The sequence below is a fragment of the Aptenodytes patagonicus genome, chromosome 2, assembly GCF_965638725.1.
Source record: "Aptenodytes patagonicus chromosome 2, bAptPat1.pri.cur, whole genome shotgun sequence".
Taxonomy (NCBI): domain Eukaryota; kingdom Metazoa; phylum Chordata; class Aves; order Sphenisciformes; family Spheniscidae; genus Aptenodytes; species Aptenodytes patagonicus.
The window spans coordinates 143,270,113-143,288,308 of record NC_134950.1 but is presented as its reverse complement, the minus strand read 5'-3'; the positions used below and the strand labels follow the sequence as shown (position 1 = coordinate 143,288,308).

Here is an 18,196-nt window from a genome sequence, read left to right as displayed (position 1 = left end):
CTCCCATAATGCAAGACCAGGCTTTAGAGTTTGCCAAGCAAAATGAAGTCTTACATTCAACTCAATCATACTGCATTATCTGTAATATGAGACATTTTGAAAACTTCATTTTCATCTATTTCAGAATTTTAAGGCATGCCCTGCACATGGGTGGATAGAACTCCTACCAAAATTGAGGGGGGGGGGGGGAAATGAGAAGACAGACACCTCGATTTTTTCAGCAGCCTTTGCAATTTCCATTGTCTTTGTTGCTACTTATAGATGAATTTCTTAATGTCAAACACTCAAACTTCCCCCTACAAGTGTGCTCACCTCACTTCTACGCTTTCTCCTATGATGAAACTAGTTCAAGGAGATACCATTCACCAAGTTGCTTGTAGTTTTTATTTCAAGGGGGCAGCAAACTGTGGGATGGGGCAGGAATGAGAAACTATGACTTGGAGCCATGTGGGACATGGGAGCTGCTTAAACCAGTACAAAAGCCAGCATCTCCTGAATGACCAATCATCCAGAGAAAAATAACTAAAAACAGAGGAGGAAAGGGCACACCCCTGACGGGGGTAATTTTGGCGAGAGGGGAGGCAGAAAGCGAACACACAGCTCTATAGCCACGAAGAGGCAAAGCTATGGTTTGGACTGAGCTCCTGGACAGGCTGGAGGAAGGACTGAGAACCATAGGGAGGGAAGAGATAAGGTGAGACATCAAGAGCAGCGTGTGCAGTGACCTCCATTTGCAGAAACACTGGTGGCCTTCAGCATGGACCAGTTCTTGTTTGCACATACCTGCACCCCAGTCCTTTTAAAAAAAAAAAAAAAATAAAACCTCTACCTATTAACTGCAAAGCCCCGTTAACTACCCACTGTTTGCAAAATACTATCCTTCGGTTACATTGTCATGTAAAACACCTTTTAAATCTGTAATCCCTCTCCATATTTAACAGATTTTTCATGAGGAAAGATATCGAGAGAAACGTCATAGATGTTAAAAAGGTAGGCAGTATTAGCACAGGGAGATAAGGAATGATTTCAGAGGGTTCGGTTACCTAGCAACGTCCCTTGCAGTTGCCTAATGGTATTCTGGAAGTGCAGAGGCTCCAGACCGGCTGAAGTGAAGGGAATGAGGGGCTGGAAAGCCGCGGAGCTCCGCAGCCCGGCCTGAGCACACGACACAGCTGCTTTCCGCCAAGACCGGGCAGACAAGAGCAAGGTAACGCGATAGAAGGGTGGAGGGACAGCCCTGCCCGGGGCATTTCAGCCCTAAACCTGTCTGCAGAGGCAGAGAAGGAGGCACCACCGCCAAAAGACCTCACCGCTTACAAACCTTTAAGTGGTCAAGGGGAGGTGACGCCCTCCCGCCTCTCCTTTGCCCTCGCGCGCTCTCCCCTTTCCGCCCTGTACCATTTTTTCACCCACGCACCTCAAAGCCCTAACCAAGCCACCAAGCGCGGCAGGCGAGCTCGTCCCCGCCCTCACGCTGCAGCTCCGGCCCGGGGCACCCGCCTTCACCCACCGCCGCTCTCCCCGCACGGGAGGCGCGGGCTCTACTCGCGGCCTAGCCCGACGACGCGGCCACGCTCCCGACGGACAAGCGGAGGGGTTTAAGAAAGGACGGATTCCCGTTCCCACGCGGGGGACAGAGCGCGCGGGGGAGCCGCCGTCCTCCCGCGCCGCCCGCGCGCGAGAGAGAACGTGAGGGGACAAGCGAACTGCCACGCGGCGGGGCCTGCGCGGCGGGCAAGGGTTAAATGTGCGTGCCGGCGCCGGCCACGCCCCCCGGCGCTCGCCACCCAATGAGCAGGCGGCGGGGCGGTGCCGGCCCCCCCGGGCTCCGGGGGTGCGCAGCGCGGGGCAGCGGGATGGTGCTGCCGGCGGCGCCGCGGGGCGGCGGGTTTGGCGGCGGCCTCCCCTGCGCGGGGCCAACGGCTGCCTGCGGGCCGCGCGGCTGAGCGCGCGCCGGGCCCCCGCCGGCCGACGAGGTGAGGGGGCGGGCGGGCTGCCGTGGCGAGCGACGCTGGGGGGTCGGCGGCGGCGGCGACGGGCCCCGGGCCGGGCCGTCGCTGGGGGGAGGGTGGCGGACAGGGCCCTGAAAGCAGCGCCCCGTTTGGGGAGGCGACGTGGAAGGTGCAGAAGGTGCCTCCCTGCGGTGACAGGGCGGGAGGAGGTGGCCGAGGCGGTGCGTGTCACCCCGGCGGTGGCGAAAAGGGCGCCCGCAGGAGCCGCGGTTGCGGGGACGGCAGGTGCCTGGCTGCCCGCCCGCCTGGGAAGGAGAAGCTCCGAAAGAGGGGTCTCCTTGGAAGACAGCGAGTCTCTCAGAGACCCACTGGAGGGAGCAAGGTGCCTTCGGCGGCGGGGGAGGGAATCGCTCGCTGCTCCCCACCCATCCGCCTTCTGCTCCTTGTAGCGGGGGACTTCCTGGACTGCCGTCGCAGTTCCCTTTAGTAAGAACTAGGTTAGCAGAGGTCTAGAAAGCCATGCTTTGGAGATGGTAACTTGTTGCTGAAAGAGGATGTCAGCGTTTGGAATGAGGGAGGAGATTACCAAGATCTTTCTTCCCTCTCACCTGCGCTGTGGATTGTTACACATCTTGTTTCAGTGCTGTTATTGTCCACCTGTACCAAAATACCTTGCTTTTGTTGTCTATATTTTTGGATAGAACAACCAAGAGTTTTTGATGGAAAAAGTTCCTCTCCGAAGAAATGCTTGTAACATTAGATATTTTTTTTAAAAAACAAAACACTTTCGAAAATGAAAAATATAATCTATGCTTAGTTGATAGGAAACTGCAGCAGTTCACAGTAATCCTTGATGCAGGCAACATTAGCAGATGTACAACTGTTTTGCATAGAGCTTCATTTTAGAAGCATATGAATATGTATGTATAAAGCTTCTAGAAATAATGGGACTTGGTGAGCAGAAGACCTTTCTTGGGCATTGCACAACTAACTACATTTTCAACATTTTGACTTTAATTATTCTGATGTGTTGCTCAACTCTTACGGACATGGCAGTAGAGATCAATTTCATTGCTAATTATGCAGCCGTCAATGGACATTTACATTCTGTTTCATGCTGAGGCCTCAGAGCTTCCCCCTCCCTTCGTAAGTAAGGGATACAAAGAAGAGCCAGCTGTGTGTGTAGGCTAGCCATATTCTCATTATTTCTCATAACCTTAAAGTGATTATGGTGGGATGAAACATGTACAAAAATATCTTAGAGTTATGTCCCGCATTCTGTAAATTTCAGAATCCCAGATCGGGGTGTTTTTTTGTTGAATGTGTTTCCTCTGGAAACAAGTTCAAAAAGTTACGTGGTCTGAGTTTGTTTAAAAGTATTAATTTTAATTAATTTTGGTTTGGGTTTTTTTTTTTTGAGGGGTGGGGATGGTGCAAGCTTCAGTATCATATATTCCTATTCCATGAGGATTCCCTAAGTTTGCTTTGGCTTAGGAAGGTGACCTTAACCCTTGTTGGAACAGCTAGCAGAGTGAGAACAGTGTTTTAGATTAATGTGTTAAAAGGCTCATCACCAGAACCACACAGAGGCACAGCGGGGGTGGGGGGGGTGGGGCATTAATCTCATCAGAGGAGGCAGCCCCCGGTTCTGTCACTGGAGAGCCATCAGCCCCATTGCCCAGGTGTGACATGCATCAGGATAAGTCAACAGAAGGGCTCTCTGGAACAGCTTAGAAGATTGAGGGGGGGTAACTGCCTACAGAATATGGGACATATTATGGGATGCAGGAGAAGAGCATCTTGAGACTGTACAAAACTTATTATGGGATGCTTAGGGGAGGGACTAAAGGGAGGGAACAGGATGGTTTGAGGAGGAACAAGTATGGGAAAATAGAGGGATAAGGGGATAAAGGGCCTGGTCAATTGTAAACAAGTGGCTGGTCAGTATGTTTGGCCATGCCCTGTGCCAGACTACCACAGCCTGTCCTCTTTTCTCATTAAGCTCCATTTCTAACTTTTCCTGGGTGAGGGGACTCTGTGCTATATTCATGCGTGCATACGGAGGTCTAAGTGCCAGCAGCTGGAGTGGTACCATAAGTTATAGGGACCTCTGTGTCTGCTGTGCCAGCAACTGGAGAGTGGAGTGAGTGAGGGTCTAAATGCCAGCAACCGGAGTGGAGACCATAAGTCATAGAGGCTTGTGTGTCTGGACTGCCAGTAACTGGGAAGACTGGAGTGCAGGTGTGTTGTCTTGGCAAGTATGTCAGTGTGTGGTTGCCAGTTATCATGCAGGGCTAGCCAGTGAGTAGGATGAGAGGCTTGGGAGCCAGGTTATGCGGCAGTTGTAAGTGTGGGACAGGTACTAGTGAGATTAGAGGGTCTTAAATTTGGCAATGAGAGTCCAGGAGGTCCAGGCCAGCTACTGGAGGGACTGTAAGATCTGGGGGTAGTTTTGGAGGCTCATTTGCATGTGTGTCTCTGAGTGAGGCAACTGGAGACAAAATGATCCAAGGGCCAATTACTGAGTGGACTGAATGTCTAAGGCCATGGGGGATCATGGTATGCCTGTGGGGAGCCGTGTGTGTGTATCTGGGTGAGGAGGTCTGTATCAGCAACTGGAGTGGGGCTCTGGGGAGGCTGAGGTTTCAGGGTTGGTGTCTGGATAGATTGAGTGTCTGAGGCCAGTTACTGGAGGGATCCACATTGCATGTATGTGTATATTCCCCACTAATGGACTTTTGTCCCGGTCAGCTAGGGAGAGGAGCAGCATTAGGCCAGACCATGTTTGTGTTTGCATGAGCACTGTTTTTAGCTGTGTTGATCTGTATGGTCAGCCATGTGTATATATGCATATTTGCATGTGCAAGTATGGAAATACATCCTCAGCCTTGTCACTGGCTGGACCTGGGGACATGGAGTTGCAGCAGCCTTGTCTCCATTGGGCTGCCAGGTTCAGCAGCCCGTAACACAGAAAAAATACTTTTTCTGTAAGTTTGAAGGTGCAGAAATCGTTGACTCATAAAACTTAAATTTGGAGCCAAATCTACAATGAGTGTTAAGTTGTGGTAGAATTTTAAAACATTTATTGGTCTGGTTGATGTAAATAGGGCTACCTACATGAATAGATATATTTGTTTAATATATCCTTGTTTAATATATCCTCCAAATAGATATATTTGGTTAAGCTGCCATAATAGAGCAGTGGAGCATAAATTAAATTTAAACCTAGGCTTTTGTTGTAGGTGGTTTTTTAAATAGTGTCTGTTTTTTAACTCAAGAGAAGTAAAAATAGAAATAGAAATAAAAATGGGGATCTTTTAGTGACCTGGTAGGTTTTGCACGTACCTTTTCCCTCTCTGTATGTCATAGAATCATAGCATCACAGACTGGTTTGGGTTGGAAGGGACCTTTAAAGATCATCTAGCCCAACTCCCTGCCATGAGCAGGGGCATCTTTCATTAGATCAGGTTGCTCAAAGCCCCGTCCAACCTGACCTTGAACACTTAAATGTTTTGCATGTCTTGCCCCTGAATAAATCCCTGCATAGAAAAGAATGTCAACAAAGAGTCTGAGTGGGGATGCTTATCATAATAAGAACTGACCTTCCTTTTAGACATTTTCTGGTTCTAGTCTAATGCTATAGCATTCAGTTATTTTTGCTGGCAAGTTAAAAGACTCAACTTATGTCAAATATCAAGATAATATAAAAAAATGAAGATTTCTGTCCTGTTTACTGTTGGAGTTTCTAAACATATGGATACACACACATGTATATAGTGGTCCGGTCTGTTGATATAAAATTGATAGCACGATGAACAGATTATTTTAGATTGAAAACTGTAACTAGAGGCATTTCATATCAAATATGAAGTACAGCTTCAGCATCTGTCCCTACCTGCTCCTAGAAATCTTCTTTGCTTGTGGAATACTGCCAAATCAACTTCTGATTTCCAAATGTGATGAATGCATTTTTTACATTTAACATTTCCAATACACTTAAAGTTTTTTTCTAAAGAATCTAATTTAACATAATTCCATAGTTTAATAAGCAGCAATTATTTTCAAGTTATTTTCTTTTTTTCTCCCCAAGCAAGAGTAATTTTAACAGCTGTTAGAGCAGGTAGCTGAAATTGTATGGCAGAGACATCTAATATTGAAAAGTGGAACAATGGAGACTTTTTCTTCTAGAAAGTGCTGTAGCTATGTTGTGTGCATGCATGGATTTCCCCCCCCCCCCTTTTAATATGCTGAAGGAAGGCATTGTTTTATTTTATTCTGGCCCTTTCCCTTTGTGTATTGCAAATTTTGAGGGGACTTTGTGGTGATAGATGGAGAAAGTGAAAACAAAACAAAAAATTTTAGTACAGTGGATACTTTTCAACGTCATAGGCTGCTTGTGCGTATAGGCTTTTCCTTAAATGTTTTGGGGTTTTGCTTTTTTTTTTTTGTGGAAGGCACCTGATCTAAGTCCTTATGTTTTCTTCCCAAGTTAGTGGCATATAAGACAATAGAAATAAAGCTGGAAACCACATCATTTTTTCAAGGCTGGGTCACAAATGATAATACAGTCAATTTTATACTTTTAAGATGTGATGTCTAAAGGCAATCTTTAGTCTCCACCAAGATGTAGTACTGAATTGAGGGAAGACAACATATGATTAAAAAATTGTATAATGTGCTTTTTCATATTAAAGAGCTACAGCTCCTTATCAACCGCAGTTATAATTATGTGAATTTGATACAACCTTTAAGTTTCTTGATTTTTATTTTGTGCTTCAAGTTGCGTTTCCAATTTTCTTTCCTTTTTCTAGCAGTGTGGAAAGAAAAACATATCACATGTTAGAGCTGCTTCGCTCTCAAATGATCTAGATCTGCATGTGTGCAGTAAATCTGATAATTTCTGAAAGTGCCAGCCTAACAATATGCACACTTGCTTTCTGTCCTCTCTGCTTTCCCTTCAGGAGAGCATTCTGACAGACAGAAAGCTGGTATTTGGAGCGCGTGTTGCTGCAAAGTGATTCATGCAGCTTGCTTGGGACAGTCTTGTTCCAGTAGATGCTGCACAGCCGATGAGAGAAGTGGGTGCAGGCTAAATGAGTTGTTCTGGTGGCTGCAGCTCTTTTGCGATCAATGGTTTTCATCGATGCTCTGTACATTCCATAACTTTCTTTTTTTGGCTCCCTGACTAACTAAACTGCGTTCTGCCCATTGACATTAGGAATGATCCTAATGGAGGGAACATCATCAACTTGTTTGTGAGGCACTGGCTTGAATCCAGTATGTATTTAACAGTCAATGTTTTTGTAGTTTAGTCACGAATTATTAGAAAATATCTCAACCCTTTGCAAAGATGAAAAGACTTCAGGCCTCAACAGCCTGGAATTGGTTTGGAAGTGTTTAATATATAAAAATTCACACTTGTTTCGGATGTATAAAGCTCACTTTATGCAGGCGTAGATGCTGGTTTTGTTTAATTTTATAAAAACGGTCAGCAAAGTCCTTTAGTTTTTGAGGAGCAAGGGTGTGGCTGAAGTGAAGGGGTTTTTTATTACTGGAATACAAGGTTTTGATGTGTAGAGGAGGCCCTGGGGCTGATGTGTTTTCTTCTCCTCTTCCTCCAAACGCCTTTTAAAAATGGGTGTTTCTGTATGAAAATTCAGATATTGTCTTACTCTTTCTTCTGAAAGTCTACCCTCAGTACTTCCTAAAAGTGGAAGAAAAACTGCCCTACTTTGAGAGTAGATTTACTTTTATAACCCTTCAAAATCTGCTTTGACATCTGTTAAAGAATTCCTGTCGTATACTTACTCCTGGAGTTTAAGTACATCTCATGACCGTATTGTATCTTGACCTGTAGATTGCCTTTGATCATCATCTTTTAGCTTTGTAAAAGACTTAGGTATTACATTTTAAAGCACAGATTTCTTGGGATGAAGAGAATAAAGAAGTGAACATATATTACAATTTTATAATGAAGATATTGCAGTTTAAATGTATACGTTCTTGTATAAATATACATTAAATATAATGAATGGGTTTTGTATGTGCAGTCACTATTGTGATTTATGACTGTCCTTTATAATTTTAAGCTAAAGAATATATGGTAGGTCTTTTGCAGTAAATTTATCAACGGTTGTACAGTATTATATGCATATTTGCATTGCTCTTGTACTTAAACTTCCATGCAAGTCCAGGGGAGCTGAATCTGAGCTAGAACTGAGATCTCTACTTCCAGAGAGTTAGTCCTTGATTTCTTCCTATAGCTTTAGATTTGATTTCTGTGTTAAGCGGCTTTAAGCTTAATATATTTTTCATTTGTTTTTGACAGTGTATTACCTTCAGGAGATGGCCTCTTCCAAGTCTTTGATGAACCTTCTAACCTTCACTTTTGGATCAGCAATAGGATTTTTTGTATGCTATCTTCTGTTTAGCATTATACTGGAAGAACAGGTTAAGATCCAGCCTCATATCCTTCACAATGATCCACATGGTCAACACTCAGCAGATACCGATAACAATCAGCTGCAAGGACAAATGAATTTCAATGCAGACTTTGGACAGCATAAAGGTATTTTGTTACGCCTGACTAATTGTATAATATGCCCCCTTTTCATGCACTGCAAAATGTTGCTTTCTTCACTGCCAAGAATTTGTATGAATCCTTTTCTTTCACTTTACCCGTGTTCAGGTTACATCTAAATAACTTTGTTCTCCTGAGGTCTCCTGAATGGTGGTTTTCTTTGTTTGCATTTTTATTACAGTAGTGACTTTTTTCCTTGGAGCCCAATTGTTTGTCCCGCTTCTGTATCCAGACTTGCTTGGAGCAGGAACTTCTCAAATGAACTATTGACATCAAATGGTGGTTTTGCTAAGCAGATGTATTTGCTAGCATTGTAGATGTGACTGAATTGCGTTTTAGCTTTAAGAAGCTAATTCTGGACCACTGCTAACTTTTTACCTAGCCTCTCAGATAAAGCTGAAAAAAAAAAGTAATTCACTTTTTGGCAGGATTAGTAAAACTTGGAATCGGGGTGGGGTGGAGGGGCAGAGGGGGGTCACTGTGGGCATTGTTTGGCAAGCTGATTATGCAGCAGTCCAAACACAAATTGCTGTTCGCAATCAAAACCAGAAAATCTGTTGCACTCTGATTTTTTTTTTTTAATTTTCTTTTTTTTTCTCCAAAGAAGGTAGACCCTTCTAATATTTCAGGCATACTTTTAAATTTTTGAATACTCAGGCATCTCATTAAATGAGTTCATTCTAAATCCTAAATACAGATAGTGTCTGAGTTGGGACAGTTTGGATAAGGAAAAAATGCAATGTAATGCATTTGCTGAAGATGTTAATAAGTAATTTGCTATTTAAATGTATTTGAACTACAAACTTTGTAAGACAAGTTTGTGAGTGTTTCACATGTAATTGTAGAAAATTGTTACAAAGAAATCTGATCTGTCATTGCCTAAAGCGTAAGCAGGAATATTTTAGGACCAGTTATGCAGATCTCACTCTCCATGGAATATTCTTTTACATGAGTTAAAATCACTCTGTATGTATCAAGTGAAAATGTTTTTTTGAGGGAAATGAATGCTTTGGCAGCTTGGAAAACATTATATTACACTCCTCAAATAACTGTATCTATTTATTCTGTTGGATTGTCTGCAAATAGCAACATTTTAGCACAACAATGATACTGTTTCATAGTATTCTAACTTATTTAATCTGATTTTTTTACAAATAAGATTTAACTTGATTTGGTGATAAACTCTTTCTTTCTGGCTTACCATCTGCTTTTCCTTCAGAAATATGTTGCTATTTTGGAAATATTTATTAGGTTTTGTTAGTTAACATGAATATATATAACAGAGCTTATTAGCTTTTTGACCTTTCTGTGTTGTAATCATTAAGTTGTGTTCATTGTGAATGGCAAAAATATTCAGCTTTTTAATTTTCGTTAGTCCTCCAGTAACATAAAGAAGTTGCCTCTGGACAGTTTTTATGCACAAACCAAGGTTTTTTTAAAGCCACACTTCCCTGAGCAGATACCCATTTTGATATGGCTCTTACGCTTGCCTTTATCCTGTGAAGTTGAAGTAGCTTTAAGAATTTTATTTTCTTGGTTTTGGGAGTCTTGTTGTTTTCTTCCTAAATCTAACATTAATTTCATTAACTGGTACATTTGGAAGCAAATGCCTCTTCTCTCTCTGCATGTCTTTTCTGACCTAGAAACAGAATGTCTGGGGGGAGGTTGCTCTTACATTTGTTTTGCAATCAAGTCTAATATTGTTTTGGAACTTTCCTCTTTTTTTAGATGAGAATAAAAATATTGCAGAGGGACTGTATCAGAAGGTGAAAATACTGTGTTGGGTCATGACTGGACCTCAAAATCTAGAAAAGAAAGCCAAGCATGTTAAGGCCACTTGGGCCCAACGTTGTAATAAAATACTTTTTATGAGCTCTGAGGAAAATAAAGACTTCCCAACTGTGGGCCTAGAAACCAAAGAAGGCAGGGACCAACTGTACTGGAAGACTATTAAAGCTTTTCAATATGTATATGACCATTATTTTGATGATGCCGATTGGTTTATGAAAGCAGATGATGATACATATGTTATATTGGACAATTTGAGATGGCTTCTTTCAAAATACAGTCCTGAGCAACCAATATACTTCGGAAGAAGGTTTAAGCCTTATGTGAAACAGGGCTACATGAGTGGAGGAGCGGGATATGTTCTGAGCAAAGAAGCTCTGAAGAGATTTGTTGCTGCATTTAAAACGAACAAATGCTCTCACAGTTCCTCAATTGAAGACCTAGCACTAGGAAAATGCATGGAGATCATTAATGTGGAAGCAGGAGATTCTAGGGATACAAGCGGTAGAGAAACCTTTCATCCCTTCGTTCCAGAACATCACTTAATCATAGGATACCTACCAAAAACGTTCTGGTACTGGAATTATAATTATTATCCTGCTGTAGAGGTAAGTCCTTAGGAACCCGATACCCATTTTATGAAGTGTATCTTATGATGTGTATGAATGTGTATGATGTGTGAATTAGCAGTTTAATAGCAGCTCAATATATTTTAGAAAAGAAAATTTTGTTGTGATATCCTGTGATACACCTGTGTGTAGATGTGTTAAATACACTAGTCATCAACTAGAAGTTGATGCTAAGAACTGAACGTTCCAGAAGAGCTAGTGAATCTTAAATTATTATTGCGGTTTTGCTATGTTCTGTGGACAGCAAAAAATGATGAAACCTTTTTGACACGTTTGTCTAGTGTCACCACTACTACCTTCCTTGCAAAGTTATTGTTCTGTTTTGTTCCCTCATATCTCACACACAGTGTCCCTAGCTTCTTCTCCAGCCACCCAACTACCAGTGTGCAGTGAGAAGCGAGACCAGCGTGGTTCATTCCAAGCTGTGTGTGCTGACTGTTACAGAGCCGGGTCAAACAGTATTGCTTAGTTACACTGAAGCCTACTGAAAGGGGAGGTGGCACTGAGACACCTTTATCTTCTACCCAAGAGCAAACTGTGCATAAAACTTGTAGAAATAGAAGTAATTTTGAGACTTGCTCATGATCGTATTTGGTTAACGTTGGCTAGGAGATTCCCAAGTTACTGGAGGGGCTGGTGGGTAATGGTATGCGTGACTGTACTGCCTGCTAGTCTTTTTCCTTCCAAATGGAGAAGTGCTGCAATATATTTCTCTTATCACTGATAACTGTGTGCAGTGTTATGTGGCTTGAATGCTGGTAGCTGTCCTGCCCCCACTTTTTTTTATTGAAGGTTGTTAAAATGTACACATAAGTGAATTCCATTGAAAAGATTACAGAAGAATGAACATTGCCCAGAAGTGAAATAAAAGCAAGACCCAAACAAGGAAATATGATTAGATTTCCTTATGTAGTTGTATTAAACTTGTCTACCTTCTGTAGAAGTACAGGCAAGCATGAGAGCTGGCAAAGTTAATTTTTTTTAATTCTTTTGTTGTAGCAACAAAAATAGCATTTACAAGCTGAAACATTCTTACTGCAAGAACTTCAGATTGTCCTTTGTATTCCACATCTGAAATCTCTGGTTTAAAAAAAAAAAAAAAAAGGAGGAAAAAAAAAGGGGCGGAGCAGGGCGCTACTTGAAATTAAAGTGATCTGAAGGTATTCTGCATTGTAAACTTCAATGATCATGTAATCTGTGATGTGGCTTCTTTTTTAGGATTATAATCTCACTTTTAAAGGTATTATTTTTCAGCAAGCTTTGAGATCAGCCTAAGTGGCCAAAATCAAGGATAGGATGTGGGATTTTTTTACACAGTAAAGCTGGGGGAAAAAAAAAAGTCTAGCTCTTCAGTAGACTCCTTTCATTGTAAAGCATCTATTTTTGTACTTTTATTAAGCAGCTAGAGCATTTCTGTAGCTTAAAACAGCTATGATACTGTATTGAGTGTGTCAGGATGCAGCAGCTTTAGCTATGGTTGCAGTTCATGGGGGGCTGAGCTGTGGACAGTTACATCTGTAACTGACACAGTGGTGGTGAGGATCAATAATGGAAATCGCATATTTGATCCTGTCCTATCATATTTGCGTTTGGATAGAGACTACTTTATCTGGTATCAAAACCAAGTTATATTGGTCAAACTTAGTAAGTATTGAAAGAATATTTCTTGTATTCTTTCAATGTAATAATTGTTCTCTTCAATGTCTTTAAATGTTGAATCTCAGTCCCAGTTAGAGATGGAATAATAGCAGCTCTGCAATCAAACCTGATGAGCCCCCCTCAAACTATCTTCCAGAAAAGCGCTTTCAAAGCCAAATATGAGCTAGGAAAAACAAGTTGTAACGAATGTGTTAACAATGATCCTTTAGCTCTTAAAAATGCTTAATAATGTCAATGAAATTAATAAATGTAAAAAAAAAAAAAAAAGTTCCAAAATTATTTGTTACAGCTTTCTATATGTAGGAAGTTAGATACTGACAATTTTGCCAAACTGTGTAATGTGTGAACACACACACAGGTGCGTGCGTGCACACGTTTGGCGTATATACTCTGGATGGATGCTGTCATGAATAACAAGCATGTATTGTTTCATATATAAATGCAATGCATTTAGACCTGCTTGCTGCTTCTTGGTTTTGTTTAAACACCAGCATAAAAAAAAGAAGTACAGAAAAGCAAAAAAACCTCTGACATTAATGAGGGCAGCTAGTTTTTTCACTGGCTTGATTACAGAAGCAAAAGACTTTCTCCAACTTTATTTTGGAAAGATGCTTTGGCAGATGTCTGATACGTTTTGCTTGGCTAACATTAAGTTTTGAAGTATATGAAGGACTGATGATAGTGAATTTCTCACCATGAAGTCAAGTATGTGTTTGAATTCTTCCTGGATCTTTAATCCAGGGCATGCTTTGCAATTCTTGCTCATTATTTTGCTTTGTTTTGTATTTTAGGGTCCCGGATGCTGCTCCGATCTAGCAGTTTCATTCCATTATGTTGATTCCGTGACTATGTATCATTTGGAATATTTGATTTATCATCTCCGTCCGTATGGGTATTTGTATCGGTACAATCCTGATTCGGCAAAGAATCCAGAAGAGCAGAGCAAAAATGAAGCAGAGGAGGATAATCAAAAGCTAAAGCAAAAAATTTCTGAGAATTAAGTGAACTTTGAAGAAAACGAAAAGAAGCCAGTACAATGAATAAGAGTCTCCTCAAACTCCTGCATGAAGCTTGTGGACTAAAATTACTCATGGCGATTCTTATTTCAAAAACCACGTTGGCAGTACTTCCTGTCGCTGTCCGTGTACAACAGTCCAGTGCTGGCTCTGACTGTTTGGGATAGTGTGACCTTGCAGCCCTGCTCATGAAGATTTGGGGCCCTAAATCTGTGAAATAGGAGGTTGTTCTGGTGTGCTAATATCTGGAAGAGTTTGTATAAAAAACAGTGGACGGGTTCAAAGATTCCTTGTTAGAGTATTTCTGTTCCTTCTTCTGTTCTCCTCTATTTCCTTCCAGATGTTCTGTTAGGTCAATTTTAATTTTAGAGATTGGATGCTGCACAGTCAAATACTTCATGATGGCTTACTCTAGTATTCTCTGTATCTTGAAGTTACTGTGTGTACCTTGCCCTATAAGGAAGGGAGAGGTGTGAAAATAAGAGTCTCAAATCTGCTTTGCCGTAACAACAGACTGGTTATTACGAATAGGCAGAGATCCGCCCAAAAGATTAATCTGAATTGTTTCAGAAATGGAATTCACTGCTGTGACATATTTTAAAAAATTTTAAGTCTCTATTGCACAAAACAATACGAAGTTGGATCACTACTGTTTTAGGGAGAAACCCAGAAATAGTTACTATTGTTTAAATTGCTGAGGTGATGCAAGCTGCTTACATGTTTGCCTGTGGCTTTTTTTTTTATTAACTTATCCTATTGGTTGAATGGATATAAAAATTCATCTCAGGATTTCTCAGCATAAGATAAGGTAGAAGCTTTTTGAAATAAAGTCTCTCTTCCATCACACCTTCCATGTAAACCAGAAAGAATAGTATCTTAGCAAAGTTACAGTAGCATTATAACAACTTGATTTCAGCCAGTATTATAATTAGTTTGTTTCCATTTAATTTTCACGTCACTGTACTTTGAGATTGTGGGATTCATTAGAATTTTACAGATACAAACAAGTCCTATTTTAAAACTGCAGCAAAGCCGATTTGACTGCTTCCCTACACATCTAGTTTATTTGGTTAAAGTACTTAATTTCACTTTTCTGAACGTTTTTTTTCCCCTCCATTTTTAAAATTTCTTCTGTATCTGCTTCTTGTTACCTTTTTTGGAACAAAGTGTTAAATGATCCTTATTTCACTCCTTTTGAAGATGAAGTATATAGTTATTTGGGTAAGGTAGGCTGAATGCAGGAATCTTTCAAAGTGCATTAACTTTCTTCGCTACCTTATGAGTATCTCAGCCTCCTAACTGAAAACACTTCCTTGGTGTGGGACAAAATAGGTGTTTTAATTCCTGAAAAATTTTCAGAGGCTAAGCCTATGTTTTATATAGTTAACGTAAAACTTTCTGTTTTTCTCTTTTTCAAATTGAGTGAATAGCAGTGTGGGGGATGGGGTTGAGCTTGACCTGTAGTGTGTCTTTATTCCACACTTGAACAAAAGTTTCTTCATCTTTTTATCACTTTTCACCTTCATCATATTGATGAATTTGGACATAACCTAATTACCTCCAGTCATTGTTTTGGAAAGGGCACATACTGGTAGCAGACAGCCTTATTTACTACCGCTGTCCTTCAGGATGTTCCTGGAAGAGGATGTTACCATAAAGTACTGGAATTTTTTTTCCAAAGAGAGTTCTTGTACAGATTGGGGTTCTATCTGTTGTCCAGCAGTAGAGAGTCATGACTTCCTTTCTGACCATTGCTCTGCAGTGTGAAGGCAATTACTGAAATATCTCATGGAGTTGAAGTATTACATACATCTTCTCTGCCTGAATATAGGCTGGATTCATATATCAAGTATTAGTTAAATGAATAGTTCCTGCAGGGTTAAATCTGTTGGTCTTTCATGAGCAAGACTGAAGTACTCTGAAGTACTGAAAGGGACGTGAGCTTTATTTTATGTTAATTGACTTAAGTAGAAAATTATAACTGTATTTGTTTAAAAAAGGAAGAAGTCTCCAGTTTGCTGTAGTCAGAGGGATGCTTGTCCAGAGGAGAATGGATGGTACCATGCTGAGAGGTGCTTCCTTCTGTGAACTAAATGTTTATCCCATGTGCAACACAAACCAATAATATTGTGAACGTCTGTGTGGTATTGATAACTCCAGTGGCATTGTTCAAACATGCAATTAAAATTTTCTGGGATACTTAAGGAAGTTATAAAATGAAATCAAGATCCCAACTTAATCTTTTTGTAAATTCAGCGCATGTAGAAGATCTACTGAACTACTGTACGGTTCCATTGAAACTGCTTTCTTCCTCAGTTCATCTGTGGGGATTTAAAGATTTTCTTCTACAACAGGCAGAACTATTCTTGCATATTTTCTGCAGATTTGTGTCCTGTTTGCCCTGCGCTGCCCTGTGAAGTAACATCATTTCCTCTTCACGTTCCTTACTATCCTGACTACCTGTCTTTGGGCTTTCAATTTCATCATGCATAAGTCTGAGGTGGACAAGAGGAAGCAGGCAGTGAGATGTTTGAGCTCCACATGGGTTGGTTGCTGAGGTGGCAAGTCAAACCAGCCACTGCTGAGCTCAGGGTGAAGCCTTTTCTCAGCAGCAGTTCTAATTCTTGTCTGCTGCCCAGCTGTGGCTTGGGGGTTTAGCAGAGTGGGGCAGGAATGTCCCTTTCCACAAAACATGCAGGACCTCAGAGGGAATGGAGAAATAAAGGAACAAGTTCCATTTCTTGGGGGGAATAAGGCTAAGAACGTACTACCTTGTGATAAATAGGTGGCCTATCTGGAGAAACAAGAGTAGCCTTTTCTTCAAGCATCATTCTTGCTTTGTTTTAAAGTGTCCTTGCTCTTAGGCCTTTGAATCTATTTCTTTTGCCTTTCTAACAGCACTGCAAAGTATTTTTTTTCCTTCCAGACAGGCTAGAAAAGTACCGGTTTTTACATTCTGTGATTATAACAGAGGACTACTGTTCTCTGTAGAATTGTATTGCCATAACAATGAGCTGATACCTCTGAAATAATTGGTTTGTATCTCACTCCCTTCAAAAGCTTCAGTAGACAAGGTTGGAATGTGAACAGTTAGTATCATTTTCAGGTACAACATTACACTACTATTAGTAGTTTGTTATTTCACTCTCAGGTCTTTGTGCTTTGAGGAGGTATTTATTGAGTTTGAGTATTTGCAGCCGAAGGAGGCTACTGTATTTTGGGTGGATAGACCTTGCTGAAGCACAGCAACATAGGCTCTCTTAAGCTGTACCGATTATTGCTCTGTGATTTTTGTTTTGTTTTGTTTCTAAAAGAGGTTTCTTAATTTTATGAAACATAAAAGCTTCCATTGGCACCGTAGCGATTTAAATGACCCGTCTAAAAATTTTGAACTAGTTTTCTTGAAATTTCTAGGCAGCAGTTGTTTGCACTTGGATGTGGGAATGTCACTTAGTGTAACATTTTAACCTTGCGTTAAGTGTTTTTTAGTTCAGAAGGAATGAGAATGCCACGAAGCTACCTTCCGATCACTGTTCTTAATCAGAGCTAGTATTAATCTTTGTTTGCAGAAAAAAGACCAATTTTAATCTTCTTTCATTTCCAATTAATTTTTGCAGTCTATATTGGTCTTACTGAAGAGGTTACATGCTGGTGATGTTAGCACCATCTCTCATTTTGCGGAAGCTTTTTCCCCAGTACCTTTTACCTTTAAGGACACTTTCTTTGTTTTGCTTTGGTGGGAGTATACATTAAAAATCGCTTTTTCTTCACATGTTGCCATTTGTTCTGTTGCACTTCCAGAAGTATAAATTTTAGTGAGTAGCTGATAGACCTCTTATAAACAGTTTTCTATCTGAGCAGGGTGTTTTATCTTTGTACGATAGAAAAGTGGGGGTTATTTCTCTGATGTACCTGCTACTGATGTTGATAGTGCACGCAGAGGTGAAAATGGATCCCTCAACACAGGACCACTTGGAAAGGCAATTTTGTCCTTCTTCTGTCAAGAAAAACTTCTGTGGAACTCCAAAAGTGTGATTTGCTTTGTTTTACCATATTGTATTTAAAATATTCCACAAATGTTATTAATGCTCTAAAAGAATTGAATATTGCTGCTGGACAGTATGCTCCACTTAAAACCTGTGAATGTTTCACTTTGCAATTATAGGTAGTCGTGTCCCTAATGGCAGGTATAAGTTGGTGACTTGTCTGGACTGATCACCATAAGGATTTGTTTCTTAAGTACCTTCTTTGAAGTGCCTTTGACCAATTTTTAGCATCAAAATTAAGTTGAGAATTGAATAAATAAAGTAAGTTATCTCATACACAGTGCACGTCTGTCGTCATTTACCCCTCTTGTATGCTGGTAGTGTAGCATAGCAGCACAATTTAGTCTAATAAAAACATTCTTACTTTTTTTTTCTTGCGTGGGTACAGGGAAGTCAAAAAGCTTCTCACCTCGCTATGTTTTCTGTTATTATATTTATGCTATTAACAAATAGCAAGCTACCTTGAAAACAAAGATGGGGTTTTAAGTGTAACATTAATCATAAGCGCTAGTGCTAGATTCACATA

The 18,196-nt window shown here is 40.8% G+C and overlaps 1 protein-coding gene across 2 annotated transcripts; it reads left to right on the top strand.

Annotated features, from left to right (window-relative positions):
• Positions 1 to 1,093: 1,093 nt before the first annotated feature.
• C1GALT1 (core 1 synthase, glycoprotein-N-acetylgalactosamine 3-beta-galactosyltransferase 1) lies at positions 1,094 to 17,946 on the top strand. 2 transcript variants are annotated; one of them, XM_076331460.1, is made up of 4 exons: positions 1,094 to 1,207; positions 8,281 to 8,520; positions 10,261 to 10,928; positions 13,400 to 17,946. In XM_076331460.1, exons 2-4 carry the CDS (start codon positions 8,298 to 8,300, stop codon positions 13,607 to 13,609), a joined length of 1,101 nt encoding a protein of 366 aa, XP_076187575.1. In that variant the 5' UTR covers positions 1,094 to 1,207; positions 8,281 to 8,297; the 3' UTR covers positions 13,610 to 17,946. The 2 variants fall into 2 exon arrangements, with proteins under 2 accessions (XP_076187575.1, XP_076187574.1); XM_076331459.1 differs by lacking the exon at positions 1,094 to 1,207 and adding an exon at positions 1,923 to 1,976.
• The last annotated feature ends 250 nt before the right edge of the window (positions 17,947 to 18,196 follow it).